At 45.0% G+C, this 25,165-nt stretch overlaps 3 protein-coding genes across 7 annotated transcripts in view; 2 read left to right on the top strand and 1 right to left on the bottom strand.

The window, feature by feature from the left end:
- Window positions 1-15,507, top strand: part of LOC117434150 (cadherin EGF LAG seven-pass G-type receptor 2-like) — an 84,875-nt gene extending 69,368 nt beyond the window's left edge. Inside the window, exons 13-35 of one of the 2 annotated variants that reach the window (XM_059004293.1) lie at window positions 44-185; window positions 311-431; window positions 1,453-1,636; window positions 1,918-2,019; window positions 2,610-2,704; window positions 3,030-3,239; window positions 3,978-4,161; window positions 4,315-4,458; window positions 4,796-4,961; window positions 5,244-5,411; window positions 5,671-5,797; window positions 6,415-6,615; window positions 7,043-7,217; window positions 7,648-7,760; window positions 8,036-8,118; window positions 8,335-8,461; window positions 10,027-10,143; window positions 10,386-10,516; window positions 10,618-10,709; window positions 10,844-11,014; window positions 11,214-11,459; window positions 11,892-12,126; window positions 12,862-15,507. In XM_059004293.1, the coding sequence (XP_058860276.1) occupies window positions 44-185; window positions 311-431; window positions 1,453-1,636; window positions 1,918-2,019; window positions 2,610-2,704; window positions 3,030-3,239; window positions 3,978-4,161; window positions 4,315-4,458; window positions 4,796-4,961; window positions 5,244-5,411; window positions 5,671-5,797; window positions 6,415-6,615; window positions 7,043-7,217; window positions 7,648-7,760; window positions 8,036-8,118; window positions 8,335-8,461; window positions 10,027-10,143; window positions 10,386-10,516; window positions 10,618-10,709; window positions 10,844-11,014; window positions 11,214-11,459; window positions 11,892-12,126; window positions 12,862-12,886 (3,359 nt within the window). In that variant the 3' untranslated portion in view covers window positions 12,887-15,507. Of the gene's footprint in view, window positions 1-43; window positions 186-310; window positions 432-1,452; window positions 1,637-1,917; window positions 2,020-2,609; window positions 2,705-3,029; window positions 3,240-3,977; window positions 4,162-4,314; window positions 4,459-4,795; window positions 4,962-5,243; window positions 5,412-5,670; window positions 5,798-6,414; window positions 6,616-7,042; window positions 7,218-7,647; window positions 7,761-8,035; window positions 8,119-8,334; window positions 8,462-10,026; window positions 10,144-10,385; window positions 10,517-10,617; window positions 10,710-10,843; window positions 11,015-11,213; window positions 11,460-11,891; window positions 12,127-12,644 lie in introns of both variants that reach the window. The other variant, XM_034907926.2, reaches the window with a different exon arrangement.
- Window positions 15,508-15,949: 442 nt separating this feature from the next.
- LOC117433967 (proline/serine-rich coiled-coil protein 1-like) lies at window positions 15,950-21,724 on the bottom strand. 4 transcript variants are annotated; one of them, XM_059004295.1, is made up of 9 exons: window positions 21,419-21,724; window positions 21,147-21,242; window positions 20,975-21,032; window positions 19,839-20,862; window positions 18,500-18,632; window positions 18,211-18,393; window positions 17,469-17,556; window positions 17,129-17,286; window positions 15,950-16,776 (listed from the first exon to the last, which is right to left on the bottom strand). In XM_059004295.1, the coding sequence occupies exons 3-8, from the start codon at window positions 21,028-21,030 to the stop codon at window positions 17,145-17,147; spliced, it is 1,626 nt and encodes a 541-aa protein (XP_058860278.1). In that variant the 5' UTR covers window positions 21,031-21,032; window positions 21,147-21,242; window positions 21,419-21,724; the 3' UTR covers window positions 15,950-16,776; window positions 17,129-17,144. The 4 variants fall into 4 exon arrangements, with proteins under 4 accessions (XP_058860278.1, XP_058860280.1, XP_033912342.3 ...); XM_059004297.1 differs by lacking the exon at window positions 17,129-17,286; XM_034056451.3 differs by lacking the exon at window positions 21,147-21,242.
- Window positions 21,725-21,878: 154 nt separating this feature from the next.
- Window positions 21,879-24,365, top strand: LOC117429547 (peptidyl-prolyl cis-trans isomerase-like 1). The gene is made up of 4 exons (XM_034049171.3): window positions 21,879-22,099; window positions 22,650-22,804; window positions 23,734-23,802; window positions 24,019-24,365. The coding sequence occupies exons 1-4, from the start codon at window positions 22,044-22,046 to the stop codon at window positions 24,237-24,239; spliced, it is 501 nt and encodes a 166-aa protein (XP_033905062.1). The 5' UTR covers window positions 21,879-22,043; the 3' UTR covers window positions 24,240-24,365.
- Window positions 24,366-25,165: the final 800 nt, after the last annotated feature.

Below are 25,165 nucleotides of genomic sequence, written 5' to 3'. Positions count from 1 at the left end.
TTTGTGCAGTAGCTGATGAGACAATGATGTTTGTCCCTCTCAGGTTACTACGGGGAGGACTGCAAGGACGTGTGCGCTCTCAACCCCTGCGAGCACCAGTCCGTCTGCACACGCAAGCCAAGCTCCTCCCACGGCTACACCTGCGACTGCACCAGCAGCTTCTTCGGACAGTACTGCGAGAACAAGTGAGTGCCGCCCCCTCCCCGACCAGACACGCTGGCCTCTGCTCTACCTGTAATAATTCATTGAAACACCCTGCATGTTGTCTAGCTTTATCCTGTACACTGAAGCTCCTTCTGTTCTCCATTAGGAATGACCAGCCGTGCCCGAAAGGCTGGTGGGGGCACCCAATGTGCGGCCCCTGCAACTGTGATACCAGCAAGGGCTTCGACCCCGACTGCAACAAGACCACCGGAGAGTGCAGGTGTAAGGTGAGCAGCAGGTGTGATCTGCAGTCATGTGACTCAGCGTGACAACCCGTACGTTTACATGAGCAACATATTCAGAATGCATCAGTATGATACGAGTATTCAAAATAAGTGTTTGAGATAATCTGTTTACATGGAAGTGGAATTTAATGTTCCTCTATTATTCCATGTTTAATTGCAGCAGAAATACGAATACTGCGCACACTGGGCATGTGCAATACTGTATTACAAAGCAAGACTGGTTTAACAGGATATCCGTGTTTAGTCCTTCGAGTCCTACAGTAGACCTCACTGTGCTTGTGCTGATGAGCTAGCTGTTACAGGGGCCCTGGTTGAAATGCAGTCTTGTTGTTTTTGAGTTAGGCAGGACCCAGCTTCAGTGCAGTTTCCAGAGAGTGGTTTACAGCAGCCACAGGTCCTGATAAAATGATAATAGTTCAGTTTTCAATTCTCTTCAGCTAATAATTGAAGGTTTTTGTAAATTTAGTCCATTGCTTTATATGGGGGAAAAAATTGAATCCGCGTATGAAGCTATCATGCATTTGCATCTTCCATATGTCCCCATGGGCAGCAATGTGGAGTAGTGGTTAGGGCTCTGGACTCTTGACCGGAGGGTCGATGGGTTCAGTCCCCAGTGGGGACACTGCTGCTGTACCCTTGAGCAAGGTACTTTACCTAGATTGCTCCAATAAAAACCCAACTGTATAACTGGGTAATTGTATGTAAAAATAATGTGTAAAAAAAGAATGTAATTGTATGTAAAAATAATGTGATGTCTTGTAACAATTGTAAGTCGCCTTGGATAAGGGCGTCTGCTAAGAAATAAATAATAATAATAATAATATTGTAAAAAGTAAAACAATTTTTTTTTTTGAGGTCGCCATGCATGAAAGGGATAAGCAGTAACCCATTTGCACAACATTTTGTATTTGCTTTAGAGTTAGTTTTTTCATATTGCTGTACAAGCTTGCAGGGTTTAGACGTTTTAGGCGTGACCCAGGATTTGTTTTCTGTGTCTCTGCAGGAGAACCACTACCAGCCAGCAGAGGGCGACACCTGCTTCCCCTGCGACTGCTACCCCACTGGCTCCCTCTCCCGCACCTGCGACACGGAGACCGGGCAGTGCCGGTGCAAGCCGGGGGTCATCGGGCAGCAGTGCGACCGCTGTGACAACCCCTTTGCTGAGGTCTCCATGAATGGCTGTGAGGGTGGGTACCTGGAGAAACTCTGGTGCAAGAAGGGGGGAATTTTCTAAGCTTGGTAGCTCTGAACCAATGAATGAATGAATGAATGTATGACGATGAAATCCAAAAACATAACAAAAAAACTGTAAATTGAAAATCGCTGTTTTTTTTTTTTCACTTGCAATGTTTTGAAAGTAACTACCTAGGGTCCTGTTTTAATTGTCTAAACTGTGAACGTGTTTAGATATTTAAAGGTGCTGCAGTTTCTCAATTGTAACAAAGTGTTTCCCTCCCTGTCCCCTCAGTGATTTACGACAGCTGCCCGCGAGCGATGGAGGCCGTGATCTGGTGGCCGAGGACCAAGTTTGGCCTTCCTGCAGCCATACCCTGCCCCAGAGGATCGATCGGTAAGCCTTTAACCCTTCCTATCCGGAGATTCATTTTAACACAGGCCACCAACACACGGTCTTAAGATTGCAAACAAGGTTTCTGGTGATTTATCAAGGCCTCTTTGTGCTGTCACACTAGGGGTTAATATTAATGAGTAGACAGGTCGGGACTAGCTTACTCTCCAGAAGGACACCTGGGAGCTGGAGATAATATTACATTGGTCCCAGTCCCGTATCTGCCTCTGACAGTGCAAACTCATTAAATCCTGGATCCAGCTGGAGGGGGTTATTAAACCCCTGCTGAGCCCAGCAGCGCTGGAAAGACCCACGCCTGACTCCTTGCTGCTCAAATCGTCTTCATTAGTCATTATCAGTTCGCTCTGTGAATTGGTAACATCATGAAATCTTTCCATGTGGTTTCTACTGTATGTCATGATGCTGCTGTTCATTTAGAAACACCACTGTATCCACTCTCTGGGTCATTTAAAGAGCTTCCACTGGTAACAGTCACTTGTGCTTCATGAAAACTCATTAATCGAGTTCATTCTCTCTCTCTCTCTCTCTCTCTCTCTCTCTCTCTCTCTCTCTCTCTCTCTCTCTCTTTACAGGCACTGCGATTCGGCACTGTGATGAACACAAGGGCTGGCTCCCTCCTAATATATTCAACTGCACCTCCGTGACTTTTGCAGATCTGAAGACCTTTGTACGTATCTATCAGCTCTGTAGAGGTGGAGGCACACTGACTTCATAGTTGAAGCACTGACTATGGGAACTCATGGCTGGGTTAGATCTGGGTTTTAAATATCCAAACTCCAGCCCCCCCCCCGATCTGACTGCCCTACAACTTATTTAATCTTGGGTCTTTGCATGCATCTGTTTGTGTAAAATGATTAACTGTTACATGCATAAAAAGTTCCCTTTAATAATTTGAGAGGATGCACTAAATGTCCCCTGGCTGATCCTGGAGATCATGCTACCAGCTATCGAGTGAGGGTATGTTAATTGAATCATCTCTCTCTTTCCTGCAGTCTGATAAACTGGCTCGCAATGAGTCTGTCTTGGAGGCAGGCAAGTCCAGACAGATGGCACTGCTGCTGCGGAACGCCAGCCAGCACACTGGCGCTTACTTTGGCAGCGATGTGAAGGTGGCATACCAGCTGACGAATACAATCCTGGAATATGAGAACAAGCAGCAGGGCTTCGGGCTGGCTGCTACCCAGGATGTTCATTTCACCGAGGTGAGAGGGGCTGCTGAGAGACAGCTAGAGACACGGAGACAAGCCAAGAGGAAGAGGGGCCCAAGCATATTAACTCCATTAGATTGGTGGTAGACTGCCAGTTGCAGGATATCAAAGACACTTAAAACTACAAAGCTCTCAGTCTTTGAAAGTTATTTAGGGGAACTTGGTTGTACGGTTCCTGTCCTGATTTACCTTCGTATCAGAACTCTGTGCAAACAGATTTCTCAGCGCAGAACAGACGCCACTTGGTGGTCGAATATGCACTGTGCTATTGTATTTAAAGTAAATTCTAATAAAGGGAAACCCAGATCTCCCGCATGCCTCTAGCAAGGAAGTACTGGATAGATATCGGGGATGGCATGAAGTCAGTGGCTCATCTAGCTGAGTGCTGAATTTTTCTACTGGCGTAGACCAAGCCTTCAGTTTGTTTCTTATTGTATCATTATGTTCCCCATTAATTGTCCTATGCAAGTACCAAAATTCAGCGTTGGGTAAATAAAGCTTGGTCTGCCCTGTATATCAGTAATGTGACAGGTGTCCATGCCGGGATGGAAATAGCAGTTTCACCCATTCCAGGTTTTATTACAAACTTGATTAGCCCCAGTGTATCGGTAACAAGCTCACGTGTGTCTTATTAAACCAGGAATGGATGAACCTGCTATGCAATGGGAGTCTTATTTCCATCCCTGCATGCTGTAAAACTGATACTGACTCTCCTCTGTGGCCTCCCCTCAGAACCTCCTCAAAGTGGGCAGTGCCATCCTGGACCCTGATAACAAGCCACACTGGGAGATGATCCAGCAGACGGAGGGTGGCACGGCTCTCCTGCTCCGGCACTACGAGGACTACGCCAACGTGCTGGCACAGAACATGAGGAAGACCTACCTGAACCCCTTCACTATCATCACCCCCAACATCGGTGCGCTGCCTCTGGTTATATCTGCCTGCTCCTTTCTGTTTCCGTTTATTCTCCTTGCATATCTAGTTTTTATTCATCTTGCTCTATACCATTTTCTCCTTCATCGCCTACTTTATTTCCTGCCCTGGAAAGTGACATGTATTTTCCACACAGTCATCTCCGTGGATCGCCTGGACAAGATGAACTTCGCCGGCGCCAGGCTACCTCGTTACGAAGGCCTGCGCGGTGCCCAGCCTGCTGACCTGGAGACCTCCGTGACCCTGCCTGACTCCGTCTTCCAGCCCGCTGAGACGAGAGGTGAGTGCTCTGCATTGTGTTGTGTGTCCACACCATGGAAACAGAAAGCAGCCGAACCCACTTAATACATACTGATAATCAATAGGTACTGATCAGTGCTGCAATTTGTTCAGCAGTATGATAGCTATGAGAAGGATATACTGGCCTTTAGTCAACTTTCAGTATCACAGTTTAGAAGTGCTTTTAATGTTAAAAGTATTCTCACACACTGAGCTACAGATTGAGACACAGATGATGTATCTTCTAAGTCTACTAGCACAAGAATGGTTCTATCTCCTCTCCAGCCCTGTTTTGCTGTATGTCTTGTACAGTAACTCTTCCACTTTGTTGTACGCAGTCTCCAGGATCTCGGATTCCCTCGCTGAGGATAACAACGGGACCGTGAACCGGAAGAGGCGACACCCGGACGCGAGTGAGCAGCAGGCCATTGCGAGCGTCATCATCTACCGCTCCCTGGCCAGCCTGCTCCCGGAGCACTACGACCCCGACAAGAGGAGCCTGAGGTACACCTTAGGGTGCACTATGCATGCTGAAGGATATATGTATCTAGTGGGAGAAGGAGCAGATTTTAATTGGCATGATCTATGTAGTAGGACAGCATCCTTGTCACTTGATAGATACCCGATTTTGATTGTACCCCACGCTAATAAGCTGCAGTTCCTCGCATGCACGCTGTGTTCGTGTCCAGACCTGTCAGTCTCTCTGCTTCTAGCTGTGTTTCTCTGTGCCTGGCTGTCTCTCCCTGTGTCTCACTGTGTCTCACTGTGTCTCGCTGTGTCTCTCAGGATTCCCAAGCGGCCAGTCATCAACTCCCCGGTGGTCAGCATCACCGTGCATGACAACGACGAGCCGCTGCAGCACGTGCTGGACAAGCCCATCACAGTGCAGTTCAGACTCTTCGAGAGCGAGGAGAGATCCAAACCCATCTGCGTCTTCTGGAACCACTCCATCCCGTGAGTCTACACCTCAGCCTGGGTGCTGGAGTGAACAAGCCCCTACCAGCAGTGCAAATAGTGCACTTAGCATTCACACACATTTATGAAATGGCATTAAGTGTTTACTCTGTACTGCAGACATATATACAGGTTTAGGAAAGACAATTTATTGTTCAGCTTACAGCTTTGACTATCGTAGTGTAGTCTTTTTGTAGGGTTGAATGAATGCAACTGGAAAGTGAATTTGTGATGTGTGGCTGACTCTCTCCTTGTGCAGGATCGGGGGCACTGGAGGATGGTCTGCTAAGGGCTGTGAAGTGGTGTTCAGGAACCAGACCCACATCAGTTGCCAGTGTAACCACATGACCAGCTTCGCAGTGCTGATGGACATCTCCCACAGAGAGGTAGGGCTGGCTGGGACACGCTGGGATGGGTGGAGAGGGTCCCATTGCAAAATATAGATTGCAGAGAGGTAGGGCTGGCTGGGACACACTGGGGGGGATGGAGAGGGTCCCATTGCAGAATATAGATTGCAGAGAGGTAGGGCTGGCTGGGACACACTGGGAGGGGTGGAGAGGGTCCCATTGCAGAATATAGATTGCAGAGAGGGAGGGCAACTCGGACACGCTGGTTTAAGAATTTTAAAGAGAAAGAACGCCCTACAATACAATACAATATAATGTACACACTAATATTATGCCTGTTATGTAAACACTTTAATAAACAACAATGCTCCTGTGCCTCCTGAAAGCTGGACGCTGGGAGGGTTAGGGTCTCCTTTTTGACAGCAGTGTGACTAGATGCTGGGTGGTCTGAAGGTCATCCATTATTCAAATGCTCAATCAGAATTATTGAAGAAGGCAGTGGCCAAAACGTCTGTATACTTTACTAAGTTTCCTATAGTTTTACCTTGGATCTGAGGGGGTCTAGTAGGTCCACATTGACGGCATGTGGCTGTACTGTGGGAGGTGTGACGGAGGCATGGCAGATCCGTGTTGACAGCGGTGTGTTCTCCCCACAGAACGGCGAGATCCTGCCCCTGAAGATGATCACGTACGGCACAGTGGCGGTGACACTGGGCTCCCTCTTCCTCACCTTTGTGGTGCTCCTCTTTCTGCGCTCGCTGCACTCCAACCAGTCCAGCATCAGCAAGAACATGGCAGTGGCTCTCTTCCTCTCCGAGCTCATCTTCCTGCTGGGGATCAACCAGGCAGACAACCCGGTGAGCAGCCCAGGCTCTCCCGCTCCGCATGAGGGGGTGGCGGGAGCCAAGCCAAGCCAAACCAAACCGAACCGGTGGCAAACTAATCTAACTGCCGTACTAGAGCAGTACATTGTATTGGGAGTTTATCATATTTAACCCCTCTACAGAGATAAATCTAAGTTATTGCTGCTGTCAGCTTGAGAAATGATGGCCAGTTTCTCCACTTACTCTAAGCATTATAGTCTGACACTGCAGATGTTACCTGTTTGATAATGTAGCAAAAGAGTCCCCAGGCAAGGTTTTAGATAATAGCTTGTGCCACCTAAAGTGGATGATTATCTTTCATCCCTAGCACCAAGCATACCCGGAGCATGCTACGATCAGACTCCTGCATGTCCATGTTTGACTGGAGCTGTGCTGACCGTGTCTGTTTCCCTTGCTGCAGTTTGTGTGCACAGTGATCGCTATCCTGCTCCAGTTCTTCTACATGTGCACCTTCGCCTGGATGTTCCTGGAGGGGCTGCACATGTACCGCATGATGACGGAGGTGCGTGACATCAACTACGGCCCCATGAGGTTCTACTACATGATCGGCTGGGGAGTACCTGCATTCATCACAGGTCTGTGCTGCTCAATACCCACTGACACAGATTCACCAGGAATGTTCTCTTTGCAAAGTCTGCAACACGATTGTAGGAACTCCTATACATTGAAAGTTTTGCAAGGTGAACATGTTGTGTGATTAGTTGACTTCGCTTCTTCTTCATTATCTTTGACTTTAGCGTGAGGGTTGTGAAGTTATGCTAATGAGTAGTTTACACTTCATGCTTTTCACTCTGTATGCTTTCCAATCAGAGTTGCTGTTACACCTCTCACTGCCAAATGAAAAAAAGCCAAAACCCATGTGCGTGATTAAATTAGCCCCACATCATTGACAGGAAACGAGCCAATTAAAGGAGCTGGAGGCACTGCCCTGGGGTCAGGGGTCAAGTGTCGCTCCAGTCCCAGCAGGGCACTTAGCTGATACATGCTGTTCTTTGATAATTGCAGGGCTGGCTGTGGGTCTGGACCCCGAAGGCTATGGCAATCCTGATTTCTGCTGGCTCTCCATTTACGACACCCTGGTCTGGAGCTTCGCAGGGCCCATCGCCCTGGCGGTGTCTGTGAGTACTGCGCTTGTGTGGCCATGCTTAGAACACTGAGGCTGTGATGAGGTCGTAGCCTTAGAATTGGAGGAAACATTCTTTCCACATTCCGGCTTCTGATCTGCATCAGGGATTCTGCAGAGCAATCATTAGTAATATCTAACATGCATGCCTGGGCTCTGCTTTGACATTCTATCCAGCTCACTGTAGGAGAGTGTCTGTCTATCCTGGACCCATTTCTTTTGGACAGACCTGCAATGTGACGATGCCTCTCTCTGTGTTTCTGCTCACAGATGAATGTTTTCATGTACATCCTGTCTGCCAGAGCGTCCTGCTCACCCCGGCATCACGCTTTCGAGAAGAAAGGAGGCACAGTGTAAGTTGCACCGGGAGCCGATCTGAACTGGCACCTATATTTATAATATTTTTGGGTTCATTTAGTTTTGGGAAGTAATTTTCTTTTTATACTGCTGATTTTTGTATTTTTTTTTTAGTTGTGTTGTAGGGAATCTGTACCTATGAGTCTGATAATGTATATCCTGCAGAGCAACAGTTTATCACTATAACTAAATGGTCTCCCCCATCTTTCCAGCACTGGGCTGCGGACCGCCGTGGCTATTCTCCTGCTGGTCATTGTCACCTGGCTCCTGACTCTCCTGGCTGTGAATAACGACACCATCATTTTCCACTACCTCTTCGCTGGCTTCAACTGTGTTCAGGTAGGAGCCCCATTCCCTCTCCCTGCTGACACCCCCCACACAGGACCTGTAGTGTACATGGTGCTGAAGAGAGACTCCCTGCTGACACCCCCCACACAGGACCTGTACAGTACATGGTGCTGAAGAGAGACTCCCTGCTGACACCCCCCCCCCCCCACAGGACCTGTACAGTACATGGTGCTGAAGAGAGACTCCCTGCTGACACCCCCCACACAGGACCTGTACAGTACATGGTGCTGAAGAGAGACTCCCTGCTGACACTCCCCACACAGGACCTGTACAGTACATGGTGCTGAAGAGAGACTCCCTGCTGACACTCCCCACACAGGACCTGTACAGTACATGGTGCTGAAGAGAGACTCTCTGCTGACACCCCCCACACAGGACCTGTACAGTACATGGTGCTGAAGAGAGACTCCCTGCTGACACCCCCCACACAGGACCTGTACAGTACATGGTGCTGAAGAGAGACTCCCTGCTGACCCTCCCCACACAGGACCTGTACAGTACATGGTGCTGAAGAGAGACTCCCTGCTGACACCCCCCACACAGGACCTGTACAGTACATGGTGCTGAAGAGAGACTCCCTGCTGACACCCCCCCCCCCCCCCCCCACAGGACCTGTACAGTACATGGTGCTGAAGAGAGACTCCCTGCTGACACCCCCCACACAGGACCTGTACAGTACATGGTGCTGAAGAGAGACTCCCTGCTGACACTCCCCACACAGGACCTGTACAGTACATGGTGCTGAAGAGAGACTCCCTGCTGACACTCCCCACACAGGACCTGTACAGTACATGGTGCTGAAGAGAGACTCTCTGCTGACACCCCCCACACAGGACCTGTACAGTACATGGTGCTGAAGAGAGACTCCCTGCTGACACTCCCCACACAGGACCTGTACAGTACATGGTGCTGAAGAGAGACTCCCTGCTGACATCCCCCCACACAGGACCTGTACAGTACATGGTGTTGAAGAGAGACTCCCTGCTGACACCCCCCCACACAGGACCTGTACAGTACATGGTGTTGAAGAGAGACTCCCTGCTGACACCCCCCCACACAGGACCTGTACAGTACATGGTGCTGAAGAGAGACTCTCTGCTGATACCGCCCACACAGGACCTGAACAGTACATGGTGCTGAAGAGAGACTCCCTGCTGACACTCCCCACACAGGACCTGTACAGTACATGGTGCTGAAGAGAGACTCCCTGCTGACACCCCCCACACAGGACCTGTACAGCACATGGTGCTGAAGAGAGACTCCCTGCTGACACCCCCCACACAGGACCTGAACTGTACATGGTGCTGAAGAGAGACTCCCTGCTGACACCCCCCACACAGGACCTGAACTGTACATGGTGCTGAAGAGAGACTCCCTGCTGACACCCCCCCACACAGGACCTGAACTGTACATGGTGCTGAAGAGAGAGGGTGCTGCTTTGGTCTGCAGTGTTTTATACATTACAGATAAGCTGGCACCTGTGCTGTACAGCAATGTGTCTCTGTGTAATCCTGCGTCTGTATGTTCACCGTGCTGCGCTGTTCGTTTTCTTGCAGGGCCCCTTTATTTTCTTCTTCCGAATCGTCTTCAACAAGGAGGTGCGGAAAGCCTTCAAGTACGCCTGCAGCCGGAAACACGCGGATGACGTAATCGCCACCAAGTCCATGGCTTCAGTAAGTGCACCCTGGAACCGCAAGTCTCCGACTCCCTTTTAAAGAAACGGTTTGGATTATCTCCTACGTTGGAGGGACAGGAGATGGTTTTCATTTAATAATTGGTTTATATGTTAAGTATAATCCAGATGTCTGAACAGCCGCCTGGTAATCCGTCTTGTTGTGTGCAGTGTTCACATGCGAGTCCAGGGGTAGGGGTCGAGCCAGTTGAGGTCTTGACCATTACTTCTATTTCCTTGCAGTCCTATAACTGTAACAACACCTACGTGGACGGCCACTTGTATGGCCCGCCCTTTGGCGACTCGACCGTCTCCCTGAACAGCACCATGCGGTCCAGCAAGAGCCAGCACAGCTACATCCCCTTCGTCCTCAGGTACTGTCCGCACAGAGATTCAGAGAGAGCTGCTCTTTGTTTGTGTTTGTATTTGGATGCTCTTGTATTATAAATTGTCTGTTTTCGCTGTTGATTTTCAGAGAGGACTCTGGATTGAACAACAGCCAGGCCCACATCGCTCTGACAGACCACAACTCCTTGCTCTTCCACGAGGTCAAAGATCACCCTGACGGTACGGCCCTCACCTGTTTGCTTGTTTGCTTGATGCAAACTGTAGAAACTATTCAGGAGGAGGGAGAACCCCCAGCATCCTGGTGCACATGATTTGCAGCTACCCCATTCTCGTGTGCTGTTTCTCCCCCCCAGACCCTGACTCGGACTCGGACAGTGACCTGTCCCTGGAGGACGATCAGAGCGGCTCCTATGCCTCGACGCACTCCTCCGACAGTGAGGAGGATGAGCCCTTCTCCCAGGAGCAGTGCTGGGAAAGCCTGGCCGCGCAGAGCAACGACAAGACCCAGCACAGCGTGCTCAAAGGTAATGCTGCCATTATAAACAGGTGTACCCTGACATAGGTCGATCACACCTGTGTGTTTCTGTAGTATGTGAACGCTGATCTCATCTTTACCAGCAGCGTCTGTCATGGTCTTCAATGCAAATGTCATGTGTTCTGCAACAGAAACATGGCAATGCTGTGTTTGTAGCTCTCCAGTAACAGTGTGGCTCTGTTCCTCAGCGGATAACGTCATCTCGGCCCACATGAAGCCCTACTGGCCTGGTGACTTTGTGACGACGGCGAGCGACAGTGAGGGGCACGGCGGCTCGGAGAAGCTGAAGGTGGAGACGCTGCCCAGCTCAGAGCCGCCCTGGGACAAGCTGAGTCTGCTGGAGGAGCGGCCCAAAGAGAACGGGGACGGCCAGGGCACCTACAAGGACAACATGCTGGCGTGCCTGCCCAACCCCTATGTGCAGCCACACAGAGGTAATGCATGCAGAGCAGGGGCAGAGGCAGGGGTTATAGAAATAAAAGGCACAGTAAATCAGAGAATAGGAGGAGGGTATAAAAATAGCAATGCACGCAATCAGTAGCTTTCACTGGTGCAGCAACTACAGAGAGGAAGTCTGTAGGAATCCTTGGGAGCCAGTCTGTCTTTGTGAGGAGAACATGGTTTAACATGTTGGCAAAGCAAGATCATGATGATTTCTCAGGACTTCACTGTATTTCCTGGTAATATAAAACAGGGATACACAATTCCAGTCCTCGCCAGCCTGAACCACGAATTGCTTACTGAAGCAATGTAACCTTCCTCCCGGTCTTCATTAATATGTTATAACCTGGAGGATTGTGCACCTTTTAATATGAAGCCTCTTGAATTTTCATTCCTCATAGCCCCTCTCTCTCCCTCCCTCGCAGGGATCCTGAAGAAGAAGAGCCTCCCCACCATCCCAGAGAAGAACAGCATCAACAGAATCCACAACGAGCTATCCAGTCACAGGCCGGGTCCCGCCTCCTCGCGCGCCTCCTCATCCAGTGAGGGCAGCCGGGCGCAGAGGCCCAAGCAGAGCCTGCAGGAGCAGCTGAACGGCGTGACACCCATCGCCATGAGCACCAAGGCCGGGGTGCTGGACGAGGACTCGTCAGGGTCAGAGTGAGTACAGCAGCAAGCAGAGAGAAAAACAAGACAGGATTTGCGTCAGCCAGCATGTCGCAACACCAGTGAGCAACACTTACTCATGTCTTTTTGAGAACAAATCAACCTGGAATTCTGCCTGGGTGACTGGGTCGCCTCCGTCCAGCCCCCCTCTCCCCTCCCCCTCCCTCTCCCCCTTCAGTCCTGGCAGCTATACCGCCTTTGTTTCTGCTCTGTGTTAACTCTACTGCCCTCAAGTGGTCTAACATAGTTATAGCAACTTATTTCCCCCTCTGCACTACTGAACTAACAATTCTGGTCAGATTTGTATTTTAAATTTTTTTAAGAAATTTGAAATTGCTACTGACAACACGTAAAAACATAAATTCTGTCCCAAACATCGTCTGCCGGTTAAACCCTAAACCTGCTCAGTCATGTGTCTTTAAAGCACACATGCAGCTGTGAAACCTCCAGCCTGAAATGTTTCTGTCACATTCCTAAACTAACTTGCCTTTTCCCTTCTGTCTTCCCTTCAGATTCCTGTTCTTTAATTTACTACATTAAAACATTAACGCACCATTAAAAATTTAATGCGACCAGCAATGCATTATCTCCTTTATTTTTTTTTACACATAAATCAAAGTGCATGTGTCTTCTCCCCATCTCCGAGTCGCACTCTAGTCATGACCATGCATTGTTGTTCTTTCTTTCTTTTCTTTCATCCCCCCTCCCCCCATCCTCCTTCACAAGCAGCAGCAGTAACGAGACTGCAATATAAAGCAGCCATGTGAAACACTGGACTTCACCCAGAGAGAAGTGGCCGCGCCTCATTCACTTCACAGAGCCTGCGGACGCCTCACAAAGCTTACACTGTGCATGCACTCAGGCTGGACCCAGCTCAGTTTGGGAATGAGCAAGGGATGTAAGGGACTTCTTTCGTTCCCCTCAGAAGAAAACCCCTCTCGAAAGCCTCAAGACTCTTTTTTATTTTATTTATCAAATCAGTGCCAAATGAAGAAGCCAAGCTGAAATGGACAGACTTTTGTTTGACTGGCTTGGACAAACCTGATACGTTGTTGGAACCTTTAACTGAATAAGGAATTAAACTGAGCTAATTAACTTTTTTTTTTTAACCACTTGGTCATCAGACCTAAAGATTTTAACCTTCAGGGATTTCTACGTAACTGGAGCTACTGTCTGTGCATATTTTGGGGGTCTGTACGGTACTGATCATAACCTTTTTATGGCACAGAAAAAAGATATATTTTGGTTATAACTATTAATATGCCACGCGTCCAGTCCTACGATTTTAATATTGACTTTTCAGATGTGCATTGTGCTTGGAATGGAAGGGCACAGCCTGATCACAACTAACCCTGCTGTGCACGGCCAGTCATGTGTTTAATGCAGAACCCGGATCCCTTTGGGAATGGTGATGCAGCAGAGGATCCGGAATGCAGGGCACAGACGAGAGGAAGCACATCCTATGCATTATGCCTGGTTCTCCAGAGCAGTCCTAGCTTGAGCAGGACCAGTCTTAAGTTAATAAATGCCATTGGAGGGGAGGGAGGGAGGGAGGGAGTGCAGAACACTTGACACAAAAAGCCTTGCTTGACAGCATTGGGAATAGAAGTAAAGGCAGTACCTGGGGCTATTTAGAACGTTTTAGTTACAGCATCTATGGTGTTTCAGACTTGCTATGGTGTAGAACAATACAATTCTATTAAGCTTTAATAATAAAAACCCAAGTCATTCCTCTTTAGAGAAGGGTTCGGGTTGGTTATCAGCTGACAACATTTTTAAAAATGGACATGTATTTACTTAAGACTTTTCCCTCCCTAGTTTACCTTCAGTGGGATAGTTAGAAACAGGACAGTAGGGAGCCATGACCCCGATCCTATCACAGACAACCCTGCTGCCGTTTAAAGGGTCTGGAAACCAAACCCATGGTGACTGCGTGTGGGAATTGCCTTCAGCCACTTAGCCTTTGTTTTGTACTTTCACTGGAATTGTTTGACTGATGATGCTGTTCGTAACAGTGATTTTATACGTTTTATTTGGAAATCCTTTTTTTTTATAGGAATTGTTCATATTGACTTGAGAAAATAAATAAAACAAAAACAATTGTGAATTAGAATTTGATGTGTTTGCTGAATGATCTCTTCATTTAAACACATGCAAGACAAACACATTACTGCTTGTTGGATTATTTCAGAATTGTTTATATTGTATAGATGTCAGCATTTTTTTTTTTTGTGTAAAATGTATACACTGTACGGATTAAAAAAAAACAAAAAAAAAACCCTTCTGATGTCTAAAGTGTTGCATGCCAAAGAAAGAAAGGTTATCTTTTCAATTGGAAAAGCATAATAATAATTCACCTTGCGTCAGCCTTTATCACTGTAAGGACCAGGCAGTACTCAATCACATGACAACTGCTGTCACAAATTTTGTAGCATGGGGATTTTGGTATTGCATTTGAGTCGGTGGAGGTCAGTTTCACTGGGTCCACACAGCACATGACAAGTACTTTGGAAGAACTGGTTTCAGGGCATGCTGAAACACTCCTTTAGACCTCAAAGGGTTTTTTTTTTTAATTGCTGACCACAAAAGAAAGATGCTGGACTTTTTGATTCATTTATGAACAGTAAAATTGTACAGATCAGTTGCTCCTGTACATATTGTTGGTTTTGAAATGTGTAGTTTTATACAGGTAAATTATCTGAACGTATCAGTCTAGGCAGATTCTTTTGCCAGGTTTTTAAAATTATTTTACTTTGCAATTACCAAAGCAGAAAACACTGGGTTTACATTCTTTAATGTGTATCATTATTATTTGCATTAGGAAGATCTGTGCAAGAGGATATCGATCCAAATACAGCAGTTTGTGAAAGACCTATATTATTTTTGTATTTCAAACCCATATTTCTGATCTGTAAAAAAATAAAAATAAAACCTGCAAATGCTTAAATACAAACGTTGGATGTTATTGAACATTTGAAGGCTAACTAGCTAAATTAATAGGTAATTTAATTAAAAAACATAAATTATATATATATATATATATATATATATATATATATATATATATATATATATATATATATATATATATATATAGTGTCTACCAAAGACAAAGGCTCCCAATATCACAGAGTCATCAGCGAACTCGTTTATTTTGCTTTGGTAATTGCTTTCGCACTGATTGATTTACTTGGCCATATTGTTTATTTCATTCTCCTGTATGTTGAGACACAGGCTTTAGTTTTTCTCTTCTTTCAATAGTTTTCCGTTTCAGACTGTAGGGATCCAGGCTCTTGTTAGCTGTTCTTTATTTATTAATGTGTAGAGTGATGGAAGAGCAGCACTGCATTCAGATCAATAAATGGGATTTTTGGAGCCCAGAATTCCCCGTGTCGCTGTATTCATGACACTCATGAGTGTGGCCGGAGACGTCTTTTTGAAAAAGGTTTATTCTGTTTTTTTGCACGTTGGTTTGTGCTGTGCAGAGGCAGGGTTGGGGAATTCCTCTCTTTCAGTTCCACTTCCTTCAAATCAATTTCCAATTCCTTCGAAGGAATTGATATTTCAGAGACATTAATAATAACTGTGAAGCCACTTTCATTTGAAGCCAATTTAATTGACTAACAGGAACTGTGAGAAGCTCATTTAACAGAATACTGCTAATTGCAATTCTGATCAATGATGTGTTGGAATGGATTCAAAGGGAATGGGAATTAGAATTGGGAATGGATTTTAAAAAGCAATTGGAATTGAATAACAGGAATTGACCCCAGGCCTGTATACAGTACGCATATGAAAGACAACGTTTACAATCATATTTAGTAAAAAATAAAACATTTACTTAGGACAGCATATGACTGGTTAACACATTTCCATTACAAAAAGTTATACAGTGGCTTTGCAATAGTAACAAACAACTACAAAGTACTAAAAAGATACATTGACGTCCTATAAAAACTTGGATAAAGGTTGAAGCGGTTTTATTTTTATTTACTATCACACACCTTTTGAATAAGTGATGAAAGTTATGGATGAGAAAAACAAACATTACACAAAAACAAAAGCATACCTTTACACAATTAAAATGAACGTTCTCAACGCTTATGTATGTTAGAGGAAGGAGATGTGAAATTCTTTGTCTATCAATGGGTGAGTTTGCAGGTATGGTTATTTACACGTGTTATTTCACAGGCTGGGTGTCATTTCTCTGCCTCTTTTATACTTCTGTTGCATTTTCCAAGTCCTACTCTATATGTGACAACAAAAAGCCACTGGCCATTCTTGTAAGGGAACATCCAAAAGCGGCTATTTAAAATTCCAGAATTCCAGGTAAACTACATTAAAAGTAAAGAAAATATGTCTTTGTATAGTTATCAGGAGCTGCATATGGTTGGATGAATTAAGGGTGAAGTGACAAGGCTTTAAAATATTCCTTATCCTATTCATTGTAGTTGAACTGTTAGTAGATCTGAAATATCTTGCAATATACTGTGTAGCTGCAGCCATCTGTACAGATGATGATTACATAGAGCAAGAGTGACATCTAGAGGCCACAGCGGATTTTGCAGTTCTTTGTCACCCTGTATATTGCGGGATTTTCCAGTAAGCCTTGAAGTACGCTGTAAATCCTGAAGGGCAAATCAACTGGAACGGAAAAAAATAATGTAATCAATAGAACAGAATCTTTTTTATTTCTAAATCTCTTAACAGGCTAATGAGATGCAAAGTGGCTGAAAGAATGTATTGTCCTTTGGTTGTCCATTTCTTCTTAATATCCCTATAATGTCTTACACAGCTGCCCTTGCAGAAACATGACATTTACTACAATTAATTCCCTGTATATAGAGTATAAGGTAATGCAATTAACTTTTGTCATCTAACTGGAGCTGTCAACAGCTGTGGGTAATTTATTGCAGTTCATGAATCCATTTGTGTTGCACAGTCTCTCAGTTTATTACCGTGCTGTCATTACACAAAAGCTGTCTGTGTTACAAACCTGCTGTGCATGCATGTCATGCAAAGACTGCTCCTGGTCTTGGGTTTGGGAAATCTAAAGTGAGCTTGGCTGTCTGCTCTTTGCTCTGTACGTTCCTGACCCTGAGTGCTGTAGTGTTTCTCTGGCTGTAAGAAAGCACTGAATCTGCCTCGTATACCCTGGGAACAAACAGACTTCTTCATGACCAGGCAGAAGCACTGGAGGATACCAAAACCAAAGGCTTATGAATTATATTGGTTGATTTGTTTTTGCCATTAGTAAACAGTTACAGCTATACGATTATTTCACAATATTTACAGGTATTCAGAGTTCCAACCCCATGAGACAATAGCAATATTACCGTTCAGTTGCTTGTGCCGCCGCCTTAGGTGGGAGCAGCCTGCTTCGATTTGCATACGTAGGAAGATTAGACTGTCTAGCTGAAGGAGCTGCAAGAGAAATAGGGAAACCAACAGTCTTGGACAGTGTAGGACAAGGATTACTGAATGTCTCTGTTGATTTCACAAAATGAACCTCACAGTACTATTACAGGGCAATATTCCAAACGTTGGTGATGAGATATCGGTATTCTGAAGCAGTGGTATTCACCCTTTTCATCTCAAGTACCACCAGGTGTACCAGTAACTGTGCAATCTTAAACGGCTGTTGTAAAACTGAGGCCTGCCCCATTACAAGCAGGTTTGTTGTGTCTGTACTCACTTGTTTGTTGGCTCATTCTCCTGAGTGGTTAATCTATGCAGCTGATGGCGGTAATGAACTCAGCATGTTTCTATTTAAAATATTTTGCAAGTATTGTGTATGGAATTGGTGACTGCATCTTTAACTGTGTCCAGTTGTAATATGGAAACAGCATGCCCGTGCTCACTGTTAGTGAAGTCCTGATATGACAGCATGTAACACAGACAGCTCTTACCATTACATGTTATCGTTTATTTTCAGTATGATGGTGTGATTGAGGGAGTATTGTAGCTGAGGAATCATATTGTCATGCCGGTGTGTACCAGGTGCAAGCCTGTCACGTGCCAGTACTGGTACGCGTACCACAGGCTGAAAACACTGCTCTAAAGGTACTAGTGTCCTACCTTTGAGCCCACCCTTGGGTTGTGACAAGGACCCTGGTCTTGCTAATCCGTTCCCAGAAGGAGCTCCGTCGCTGGAGGGCTGCAGTTGGCTTGTACCCCCTGACTTTGCTGAGGGTTTCAGAGTTGGCAGCCTGCTGACCGGCGCAGGGATGCCTGTTCTCTCTCTGAATGTGTTTGATTTCTCTATAAAATGATAATATATAAATTATAACACTGATGTCCCATTAGAAGAACTCAAATAATTTCAATAAGCAGACCTCGCACTTTGCCCCTTTCACAGGGGCCCTACCTGAGTTTAAGGTGATTCGGGCGGCCCCAGGTTTTCCAGTTAGCGATGAGTTCAGATTCTGATGGGCGGAGATGGAAGAGGCTACAGAAGTGTTTTCTTTTTGCTTAACGATGGAGCCACTCTGAAGTTCTTCCTGTAAGAATAACACGTTTTATTTGAATGCATGATTTAATAATTGAAAATATTCCCAGGCAACTGTGATGAAATGATTATAGGGGATTGTATCACCAACACCACAGCCTCCTCATTAAGCTGAAAGTACACCAGAATCCTGGTAGATGAACAGACAGACGTCTCGGTGACCAGGCAGGTTAGGCTATGAAACATATTGGAGGAGAAGAAAACTATGGGAAAGATTAAGATTGGTCAATGCACACGGTCGAGGAATTCATCTCGTCATTAAACAGTTAGTTGGAGTAGTAACTGATTAAAAAGAAATTAGTAACGTAGGCCTCTAGTCAGCATTTGTGTGTGAATACATGACTTGATTTGTTTGTACGCATAGTTTAGAACTGACACATGCATAATTAAATCCTGATTTATCAATCTTGCCTAAGGTTAAAAAATCTCAACGTCACTAAGGTTGTTCGCATGTTAAAACGCCCTGATAGAACCATATATAGTAAATGTGCCCACACTGCTGTTTCGAAGAATAAATGAATCGTGGCTTCCAGCTGGCCATTCAGCTACAACATTTAGCAGACGGAGATGGGCGTCCGATATAACCTGCACATGAATTGAATGGTCCTGTTTTCTGTTCATGAAATTAAATGTATTCACTCTTAGTGCTTTAAGTGCTACATGAGTATAGCACCGATAGTATTGGAGAACCCAGCAAATGAATGGAAATCCCTTTTTACTCCAATCTGCTGTTCTTCACTGTAGGGAAATTGAATGTACCGAGGACAGAGTGAAAAGATCAAGTCTAAAATCCCAGGCATCAATGCTCTAAAAGAGGCTCATGAAATGCCAGTTACTGTATGTCTGATGTGCCTTTGAAAGCTACCAGTGGCCAATAATAAACAGAACCTGAATATCGGCAGTAATTTATGAAAAAATGATGTGACAAACATTGCAATTTCAGCAATACTTGCATCAATAACATAAACCTAATGAGAACGTTATTATCTGACATATTGCACTGACTGTGGATCTTTAGCTGATTTAGTGGGAGTTTGGTCTTATCTTGCAGTACACCATCATTCTGACACAGCGAAATGATGGAGCGCGTGGTCCAGACTGTGTGCGAGTCTATGAACATTCTCACACAAACTTCTGTGCTGATAAATCACATGATAAATATAGGCCCTGGTTAACGTTTGCTTTGCATCTGAAATACCTTTCTCTGAGTCAGTGAGCAGGATGCCTTCCCTGGGGTTGTCTTTTTACCACTCTGTGATCTGCTGGATACTGGTGAGCAAACAGATTTGCTTCGTGTCATTTTCTCCTCTTTTGGCAATTGGCGAGACGGCTGGGAGGATGGCATCTTGCGTGGCACGGGTTTGTCCTCCCTTGGCAGTTTTTGAGATGTGGGTGAGCGCACATTCCTGCTTAGTGGCAGTTTTCTAGATGCTGGGGAGGAGGCACTTTTGCTCAGTGTTGGTGTGTCGATACTTGCCAGTTTTCTAGATGCTGGAGAGGAGGCACTTTTGCTTGGTGTCAAAGAATGGTCTCTCTGCAGTTTGCCAGGTGTGGGTGAGCATGGGCACTTGCTTGGTGTGATTTTCTCGCACTTTGACAGTTTGCTAGTAGCTGATGAACAAGCAGTCTTACCAGCGGCTGTCTTGGAATCCTGTGCCAGTCTGTTAGATGCCGGGGAGCTGGGAGTGGCCGTTCTCTTACTGAGCTTTTCCAGCGATTCACCTCTACTGCACGGCCTGGGCTGGACGAGGGCAGTGCTGCCAGCCATGTGGACATCCTCGCAGTATGCCCATGCCAGCGGGGAGACACACACACTCTCTGTGTCCACACAGGGAAGCAGCGACTTCACAGGGCTGTTTTTCACCAGGTATGTCTCCCGTCTTGGGCTCCGGGGGGGTTTCCTGTGCTCCTGTTCGTCCTTCAGCACCCTGAGTTTGGCTCTGGCCTCCCCTGACGGTGTGTTCCTGCCCCCAAGCCCTGTGTTCTCTTTCAGGCTGCTCTTCTCCAGCTGCATGGCCAGTCGGTTGGCCTCCCTGGAGATCTCCTCCAGTTTATCTGCGTTCAGGGGGCTCCAGCTCCACAGGCCCCGTTTGCTTCTCCTCCTCCTCTGGCTCTCCCCGCTCTTCTGAACGTTCAGGTCAATGCTCTTGGCCACACACCTCTCAATGTGTTTCACAGGCCCAATGAAGACCTCATCCTCCTCTTCCAAACTGACCTCCAGGCTGGAAGAAAAAACACTTTAAAGAGACAGGCACTTTGGGTCTTATTGCTATTGAAAAATGTCAGACATTGGGTCAGTGTTTAAAAATAATAAACGTCTGATTAAAGACATACCTGTCTGAAGGTGAATCCACTCCAAAATCAAAGGTTTCTTCTGTTATTAGTGACATATCTGAAAATAAATACACAAATATTTTACAATCATTTTGAACATTCCATTAAGCTTATATAATATAAAGGAAACACGCGACAAATGGTTTCCCTGTAATTTCTGCTGTGAACATACTTGAGTTATTCTGTCCGTGCCTGCGTTGGATATATACAGTATGTATCTGCTGATCATCATAAATTCAGTGCCGTAAAATATGAAGTGAGGAGGTGCCTACACAACATAAACAAAGACCATATGGATTTATTTTTCCTGCCTAAACAAAAAACAACCATCAGCAATGTTAATCAACACAGTATTTAAATTAACAGTGTAGTTAACTACTAATTTATACAACATTCATTACAAAAAGAATCACTCTAGTACTAACAACATGAAGACCAACGTACCGTGCAAGTGAATAGATATAGACAACACCAGTTTCGTCTTCCGAAAATATTAAAGTTTAAACCCACTTTCAAAGATCTACCGTAACGTATCTAGTCGTACTAATATATCACGAAGAGACGGATTGCGTGCTTGTTGTAAAAATAAAACTGATCCTGTTTATCGATGGTGTCTTATTGTAATTGAAACGTTTATTTACAAACTACACAAATCATTTTCGCCCAATAACTAAACACTACGGCGGGGCGGTACAGTTTTAAATTTAACTAACTCGATTCCTGATTCGATGAGCTGATGAGAGCTCCGCCCACACAAGGCAGAATAAAGTTTCGAAAGTCAGACAATGTATACAATACAATATGTATATACTGTATGTCTTTATAAGCAACACGTGCATTTTAACACAACACACGCTTTAGCAGGTATTTTATCACAGCTGTATTACTGTTTATATCTTTGTCTGTCGGGAACCTTTCTTCTGCGCGTGGGAGCACGGTAGAATCAGTCGGAACTGAATTCAGCTAGTACCGCACACGAAGTAGAGGGTTACATTTGAATATCTCCCCATTTGAACTTGGACTGCGCGCTAGATTTTTTATTAACTTTTTAAATTGTTACACATCAAATATGTCGGGTATTCCTCCGGATTCGTGGCAACCGCCTATTATCATCCTAGAGACAACGTGAGTAAACATCAGCAATTAATACCTCCATAGTTTAACACAACAAAACAGACACGCTCGGCGTGTGGCAATGCACAAATGAATTAATAAATAAAGAAAGCAATTTTGCGTGTCACTGATTTATTTGTAAACACGATTTTGATGTTTTGAAACGGTACAATCTGCATATAACCGCAGTCCCAAACAGATACCGTGCTAATGGTGTGTGTACGTCATTCAAAATACCCACAGATAGGTAATATACCAGCCACAGTGTAACTTACTATAATGTTTTTTTTTTATTATTATTTGGAGTATTTCGAGTTTGTAACATTTACATGTATTATGTAACAAAATACAAGTTTCTGCAAGGAAACTGGCAAGTCAATACTAGTGCTTTTATGTGTGGCGGCAAGTAATGCGTGTAAACATGATAGTTGATTTTGATAAAGATGCAGCATTATACAATCCTGGCTATTTCTTCTGCATTAAAAACGAACTTTAACCAGTCTAGTTTAGGCTGGTGTAGGGAACTGAGAAAACTAACAAAGAGACGTGTTGCGTTCCACAGCATGGGCACCATTGCCGTGGAGTTGTACTGGAAGCACGCCCCTAAAACATGCAAGAATTTTGCCGAGTTAGCGAGGAGAGGCTATTACAACGGGACCAAGTTCCACAGGATAATCAAGGATTTCATGGTCCAAGGCGGCGATCCAAGCGGGACAGGTAACGCTAAAGTGTGTTCCTGTGCAGAGCCCATTTCTTATAGGATTTTTACTGGCACTAAAACTTTTCGCTGGTGCACAGCGCATTCTTTACACAACTACCCCGTGTCCATTTATCTAACCCGAAGGCATGATGTTAAACTACTGTTAGCAGCTTGAGAAACATCATCTCCTCCTCTTTGTAATGGTTTACGTTTAAGTTTATACTTTTGTTTAGATAAACACAAACCTGAAACTTGTTTGGTTGCAAAAGCATAAACCTGCCACTGCCTATCCATTACCCTGATCAATGCTGCCCAGCGCTTTTGTGGACCCTTGTGGTTGTAGCTGGATTGAGATTTGTAGCCCACCCCAGGCTTGTCAGGTAAGCAGAGTACACCACTTGGAGTCGTCTATTATTATTAGTTTCTTAGCAGACTCCCTTATCCAGGGCAACTTACAATTGTAACAAGATATCACATTATTTTTTACATACAATTACATTCATTTATTTATTTATTTATATATACATATTACATACAATTACCCATTTGTACAGTTGGGTTTTTACTGGAGCAGTCTAGGTAAAGTACCTTGCTCAAGGGTACAGCAGCAGTGTCCCCCACCTGGGATTGAACCCATGACCCTCCGGTAAAGAGTCCAGAGCCCTGACCACTACTCCACACTGCTGCTTCTAACTACCAAATCAGGCTTGCTACTACAGGGAATGGCTCCATTAGACCCCTGCTTACTCTGAGTCAAATATCATGAAGAATTAGTACAAGTTTTAATATACAACATAGCTTAATACAATGTGCCAGTAGTGGATGGGATTGCAGGCAGCAGCCGGATGCGTTTCAGTTCAGCTGAGGTCAGTGGGGGGCTCTAGCTTTGCTTTCCTCTGTGTAGCGTTATAAGTGAAACACTCATGGGTTCTTCCTATGCTTGCAGGACGAGGTGGCGCATCTATATATGGGAAGCAGTTTGAAGACGAGTTACACCCAGAATTGAAATGTACAGGTATATTATTATTATTATTATTATTATTATTATTATTATTATTATTATTATTATTATTATTCAGGATAGCTTTATATTGCAGTTAAAGAACACTATTTTGATTGCTTTTTAAATTCGGAATTAAAACAGAATAGGTACTTCTGCTAAAATAATATTGGTTTGATCGTCATTTCTTTTAATGTGTTAAGAAGATGATTTGTTTTTTCGTTCATTTAGGAGCAGGGATCTTGGCAATGGCAAATGCAGGACCGGACACAAACGGCAGTCAGTTCTTCATCACTCTGGGCCCTACCCAGTGGCTGGATGGCAAGCACACTATCTTTGGGAGGGTGTGCCAGGGGATCCATGTGGTGAACCGTGTTGGAATGGTAGAGACAAACGCCCAAGATCGGCCAGTGGACGATGTTAAAATACTAAAGGCATATGTACCAAACTGACGACCAGCAGAGCACGAGAACGCCTACGCCAGCAGAGTGGGTTTAGTTTTTTGTACACAAAGTTATTTGTGCCTGAATTCTGTTGAATAGATTTTTAAGAGAATAAATGTCGTCTTTTTTTTGTAATTTGTGTATTCTGATTATACTGTAGGACCCTTGTCCTGGAGAACTACTGGGTCTGCTGGTTTTCCTTTCAAACCTGTTCTCAGTTACTTAATTACACCAATTATGGGCTTAATTAGTCAAGATTAACAGGTGTTCCAGATCCTTAGCCACAGATGATGTAGACACCTTAAAACCTATAGGATAGGGGGCTGTCCAGGACCAGGGTTGGAGACCCCTGCTGTAGGGGGTCATCTGATTACACAGCATGCAAGGTCTCCCATGGCACCCGTTCTAATTGCTCTGAGTATAGTGTGTTTGTTTCAACGCAAGTGCTTCATTAATTTTATACAGGGCATTGTCAGATCTTGCTTGCACTTTGTAGGTAAGAGTGAAGTGCCTGGTGCTGGGGTGTACTTTATCTGTCGTATTAACAGTGTTTAAAACATGAGATGAAGCTCTGCAAACACTTCTGCATACTAGAATAAAAAAGAATGGGAAAGTGTTTGTATTTATTTTATATGAACAAGTGGTTTCTAGGGCATTTTCTTTGTAATGTATCAAAACATGCATTATTTAAAAATACAGGGCTCCTTCCTTGAAGACACCTCTGCTGAAATCACGCCCCCCCCCCCCCCCCCCCCCATCAATCCACCAGTTTTATCTGAAAGCTGAATTCCTGCCAGGTACAGTGTTCTACCCCTTAAAACCACCACAATTCTGATTGCCAGTACGTGCTGTACTGCATATTGGTAAATGGTGTAAATGTTACAAGTGCCGATGTTCAAGCTTAACAGATCCGATAACCCTGCATTGCATTTGGA

Source organism: Acipenser ruthenus, chromosome 29, assembly GCF_902713425.1.
Source record: "Acipenser ruthenus chromosome 29, fAciRut3.2 maternal haplotype, whole genome shotgun sequence".
Taxonomy (NCBI): Eukaryota; Metazoa; Chordata; class Actinopteri; order Acipenseriformes; family Acipenseridae; genus Acipenser; species Acipenser ruthenus.
This window is presented reverse-complemented; position numbering and strand designations above follow the sequence as displayed.